Here is a 6,000-nt window from a genome sequence, read left to right as displayed (position 1 = left end):
AGGAGGTAGAGCCACACCACGTGCATACAATCTTTCTACCTTTCATAACACAATGTCACACAGAAGATACATTATAATTTCATAAGTCCTAGACAGATAGACCTAAATATAGTTTCCGTGCAGGAAATACATGAATGAACAATTTCAGTACCCTTTAAAGGCCATATGACACTGTTAAGGTGGACCGGAAATGTCCAAAAAGAGGCCGGTCACGGCTCAGCCTTGCCCGGGGTATCTGTGACTTGGCAGAGCAGGACTGAGCCTGTCAAAGTCTCAGACACGTGAAACAACCGCTGAATGCTCGTTTCATCACAAACACACGATTATCTGCAACTGACTGGAGCGACAAACCGATCACAGACACGTCAACCTTAAGGTCTTCCTTAAAATAATGAAACTGTAGGTAGACACATAAAATTCAGTGTAACTGCGCTCGATGTGGGCCACGTCAGTGATACTCCCAAAATTCAAACAATGTGACAGTATTTTAAATGTCTCACTAAGCTATCTTGGAATTTGGGATTCGTCATGATTTGCTAGAACACGCATGCGCATTGCGCACAGAGCCCTGTAAGCGATGGCGAAATTCCTGACTTTTATGCAAGGAGCAGGGTTGGATGGAAAGTTATCTCGATAAAATTGGCAGTTAGGCTAACATTATCGATACTTGGCATCGTCACTGTCGCTCCCTAAACTTCGGCTTGTTTTAGGTGTAGTCAGCAACGAGCGATCGTCGTTCTTATAACGAGCAAAGCACATCTTCATCTTGCTAACTATTAGCTAGGTAGCATTAGGTAGCTGACGCTAGCATGTCACATTTTGCTGTGTCTTGTGTTTATCTTGGTAGCTAGCAAGTTAGCCGTCTCAGGTGCTGCAGAAAGTAGCTGGTCGTCGGAGCTTGCTGACGTTAAACATTTCGGGAAGAGCTGCATAAGAAGAATCATCACTGTGCACCAAGACTGCTGCTGCTGTGTCGACTGACTGACTGAGTGAGTATCGTAAGCTGCGCTATTGATAATAACTCACTCGTGTTGCTGACAAGTCTAACGTTACCTTATGTTAACTTTGTCTCTTCGGAGCACTTGAAATTAAAGGTTATAAGAAGTTATATTGCAGTAGGATGACGAATATCTATGACAACGCCAAGCACAGACACACACGCGCGCACACACACACACACACACACACACACCTGTAGCCAGAGTAAACAATTGTCTTAGCTGCAGGGAAGCTAGCTTAGGTAACATGGGGAATACGGAATATGGCCTCATAACACTGGCTCTGGTATTTTTAAATGTTTTGGTATTTATAATGTTACATGTTAAATAATATTAGGTAGTGTTAAAGGCAGAAATAAGGTTAGCTAGTTGGGTGGCGGTAAGGTGAAGGCAGTGTATGCACTAAATGGATGACCAGCTGTTACACCGAGTGAAGCTGACTGCCACAGGCCCTGGAAATATTTCTGCTGGTGCTTCATCTTAATTAGCAGATTGTGTTAAAAACCTAATAAATGTATAAGGTTACGTTGCAGTCGTCATTTGCGAGTAAACAAGCGACCAAAATGTTCCAAGTCACTTTTACAAGCGAGGCCTTATTGCTTCCTCATCATTGTTGTGACTTTAGATGCCTTTTGTCTGATGTTTTAACAATGAAGAATAAGCAGAAGTATTTGCTTGACAGAACATCATGTTATTCTCGCCATCCAGGGTGTTTTCCCCCTTCTCACCAAAACTGTAACTGAGAAACAGCTGTTGTTTCCTTGTCGACTGCTCGACTAGCCACAGTCAAATATGAAGTACAGTCAGGGCAACAGCAGATGTTACCACTGTTTCAACATATGAGATGTTTATTGCGCTGCTACAGGGTCAGCTGGTGTAGTATTTTATACATATATAAAAAAAAGAGGCTGATACAAGACCTCTTTTCTTAAAGAAGGCTAGAAATAAAGAGGGGGAAGTATCAACACAATGTGTTCAGCTAATATTTTAGCATGCAGCCTCCACAGGAAACTCCATATATACCAAATTGAATTACAATGACATATTTGCCCTCATCAAATGACATGGAAAATGACTACTTAACTCTTAAATCGTGATTTCCTGTATGAGACATCACTTGGGGATTCATCAAGTGTGTGAAACGTGGTCAGATGCAAAGAAGAGAAGGCCTGTGATCAGGGATCTCTCCTTTGTCCTCCTCTTACTGACCCCCAGGTAGCTGTTGGGAAATACTTTTAATTTTGATCAAGGATTTACTGAAAATGTTTTGTGTTACAGAGTAATATGTGATGGGATTATTTGAAAAAAAAAAAAAAAAATAGCAGTGATTGACTTGGAGGCCTAATGAAGGAGCCGGCCATCATCTAAACCCTGCTTGTGACTCTAGGCTAATCTCATGCCGGTCCTCCACTGTAGCTGTAGTTCCCTCAAATCCAGTTCATTGACCATCACTCTGTAAACTGACTTTGTTGTTTAAGCTTAAGGAAGGGAGGGGCTAAAGCTAACAGATAAGCCAGATCACTGTTAGCTTTAGGGGCGCATGCGCCGGATTGTAATTAGGTTCAAGGACACATGTTACATTTCTCTCATGGTGTTCTGTTGTTTTTGGCAGAATTTTTGTCAGCCATGTGATATTTTACAGTTGTTGTTTTTTTTTAACATGTAGTCAGTCCTCAGTGGTGTAATTTGACTTTTCAGTTGTACTTCATTGTACTGTCCTTAAAAGGAACATCAGTGGCTACTTGAACTTGTCATGTGCCCTAAGAAACCTAATTTTTCAAATAAAGGGGTTAACATTTTTTCAAGACAACAGTTACTTAATTCCTATTCTCTTCTCATGTGCCCCACCCTCATAATCATTGTATGAAAAATGACTAAAACAATGGATTTATTTTGATTTATCAACTAATTGCAATCGCAGCTCTACAATGGACAGCATAAACTCTCAGCGGCACAAATGGGAGTTTCCAAAGGCTTTTTTATATATCCAGTGTAAGAACATGCATCTGATCAACCATCTCTGGTCATGCCTGTTTGGTTTGGATGAGACAGCTGGTCTAACCTGGCCACTCACTGATACCATCAGAAAATATCTTTCAGAGTCACCGACTGAGCTGCTGTGCTAGAGTACGCTGCCAGCACATGATTGGCAGCGGAAAATGATGAATGTGTTTGAAAAATTAATTATGATGTGTGTCAAATTTCCACTCAGTGCCATTCAGCTTGTCACTATGTCTTTTACTGGAAATAGTTAGTGCATTTAGTGGTTTTTGACTCACCCCTGATGTCGTGTAACATTTTAAATAGCCAAATATAGACCTCAGTGTCATCATAAAATGGAAAGAAAATGACACCGTTGTAAAGGACAGCAGATTTGTCTAATTGCCATGATCTTATCCTGTAGTATTATTTTATGGACAAAAAAATATTTCCAACATCTGTAGAAACTGATAAAGATATTTCACAGTGGTCAATATGAGGCTATTGTATTCTACTCTATACTTTATCATTGTTTACTTCATTTTAAAAAACTAATTTAATTTAGGGTGATGATGTGCTCGCACTAAGTACTAGGAGAGGGTAGAGCGAAGCTGCATCCTGTGGAGATTCTTTGTGAATGTGGTTTTCAGCACAGGTCTAATGGCTGGTTGGAAGACTTAGGACAATGATACCACAAATCTTCGTTGTATACTGTACTTTGTACATTTCCATTGATTGCTGTGTCTTTGTTGCAGGAGTACCTCTTCAGTGGTGTGAATGAGGGAGACATGGCAGACCACACCCCACCTCTGGAGTCCGGCCAGCTTCTCAGCTCTGAACTCCCAATCCTGGCCTCACCGCCACCCCCAGCCATGGTCAACGGGGAGGGCCCCCAGCAGGTACACTTGGACCCCTCTGCCCTCATGTCTCTGTGCTATTAGTCACACTTGCTGCATCAAGTCTGTTATGCCCAAATTGACTTTTAGCAGTCTGCCCTGCAATTACAGTTGAAGGGATTTGTCAGAAAGAGTGCCTCTGGCTTGTTTTGTCTGTTGTTGGCTTTCACTCTTCAGTTGTTGAGCCGTTGTCTGTTCAGTGCAGCTGAGCCAGATGAGGAGAACAAAGTCATACTACCAGCATATGTTAGTTGTTTTGTGCTCGTCAGAAATAATAATATGATAACTCTGGACTGTTTTGCAAAAAGAGAATATTTATGCCTTAAGTAGCACTCCATTCTTGGACTTTGTGAAATTTAAGATATTTTAGCACTTTAATATTCCACAGTTGTTCAAGTGTGTTTACAGCTCTTGTGAAGTGCTGCTGCATGTGTGGAAAAAATAGCATAAAGCCTTTTGTGGCAAGCTGCATGTAATCTGATAAATTGCCCGCAGTAATGTCACTCATTGGTTTTGTTGCATTGTGGGTAATACAGGCACAGGCTTTGAAAAGAAAGAACAAAGTGTGGAATAAAATGGGCAAAATCGCTGGTTCTGCTGTATGGATTTTGATGATTTATTTTTAAACTTTCCATATTGAGTCCAGCAATGTTAAAGAAGGAGTCCCCTTTATGTAGTAACACAGAGGCAGTGACAGTGTGTGGTTTGATATGTCGGCCTGGTATGTAGTCTAACAGAGGCCAGAGCCAGGACTGTGAGTGTTGTGCAATAATAACAATTGTTTGAATGACGGATTATGGATAAATGAGATGTCCCGGTTTGAATTGGTTTAATTTTATATTCATTAATTTATCCAGTGTATACCTCTTGACTTAACTTACCACAGCAGCTGTATTTTCAGTACATACAAGTGTCATAACTGTTTCCTGATAAAAATTACACAGACAGCAGCATCCACTATCTGCCTCTTGTGAAACCTGATGTGTTTCGTTGCTTTTTTCAGTTGGTAAACAAAATCTGCAGTTGTGTTTCTTACTCCGATAAGTATTGAAACAGCCCTAACGGATTTGCTGTCCTCTCTTCAGCTGTACACTGAATGTATTTCACAGGCAACAGGTGCTTATTTGTGAACCACATCTCTCTCGGTTTTGACAGCAGCCTTTGCTGTATGTTACAGGACGAGGGGATAAACCCCCTCCCCTCACCATCACTTGTCAGTATGAGAGTGAGATTGAGTGACCCTGACAAGCCCGGGTGAATTCCCTGTCATTTTGATGGTCATCAGTTCGATTTGCTTAAGTTTCCATGACTTCTTGGGGGACTGCATGGAACCCAAAGTGATATCTTTTCCGTCATTTCCTCAGTCTTATGCAGTCTGTCTAGATAAGACCTACTAATATTAGCACTGGCCTATAGACATGCCTTTCCAGCCATCTTGTCATTTTCCACAGTGGAAAAACCCTCACCTGAATCAGGCTTTGTTCACGTCGAGATCAAATTTTGCTGCTTGTGTCGGGCTGCGAGGGTGCTGTTCTCATGGAATTCAGTTACCTTACCACCTCCCACAAAGGTTACCTGATTACCTGTACATGTCCCCTGTCAGTGTTTGCAGTGTTTTATGAGAGCTAGAGGAGTAAAATGCGGCTGTTCCTTCGTGGCTTACATCATTACCGCCCTGCTGCTCACACCAATTTGAGACACTGCATGTTCATGATCGCTGAAATGTACTGAAATGGGTTCCTATGAGGAGGAATAACAAGTATCAGATAACACAGAGCAGTTACTGTGTTTTTTGATACACAGCGTAATGACTTTCTTTTGCATTAGACGTGTTCATGTATCCGTCTCAGAAACATCAGTACTCGGATACATGGTCATCAAATTGATACAGAAGCATTTTGCTATTGAGCGAAGACTTGATATGATTTGATTTTATGTTTATTATTTATTAAAGCTTTGAATGGACAAACGGTATTAATGAATAGCAAAGAATATTTCAATTATCAAGGACCTATGGCCAAAATGAATGTAATGAAAAACAATAGGCGGTGAAAGACAAGGCAGTGCTCATTACGTATGTATTTTCTCTGAAATGCTTCCAGAAGTGGATATTTTGCACAGTGGTT

General features: G+C 41.0%; 1 protein-coding gene across 2 annotated transcripts in view; it reads left to right on the top strand.

Moving 5' to 3' along the window:
• Positions 1-262: 262 nt before the first annotated feature.
• The window catches only part of fndc3a (fibronectin type III domain containing 3A), a 49,557-nt gene continuing 43,819 nt past the window's right edge, over positions 263-6,000 (top strand). The window contains exons 1-3 of one of the 2 annotated variants that reach the window (XM_037071903.1): positions 263-399; positions 848-989; positions 3,734-3,877. In XM_037071903.1, coding sequence (XP_036927798.1) covers positions 3,767-3,877 — 111 coding nt within the window. In that variant the 5' untranslated portion in view covers positions 263-399; positions 848-989; positions 3,734-3,766. Of the gene's footprint in view, positions 400-576; positions 990-3,733; positions 3,878-6,000 lie in introns of those variants that run through there. The other variant, XM_037071908.1, reaches the window with a different exon arrangement.

This window comes from Acanthopagrus latus, chromosome 2 (assembly GCF_904848185.1).
Source record: "Acanthopagrus latus isolate v.2019 chromosome 2, fAcaLat1.1, whole genome shotgun sequence".
Taxonomy (NCBI): domain Eukaryota; kingdom Metazoa; phylum Chordata; class Actinopteri; order Spariformes; family Sparidae; genus Acanthopagrus; species Acanthopagrus latus.
Note: the sequence above shows the minus strand (reverse complement) of the source record. Positions and strands in the feature narration are given on the sequence as shown.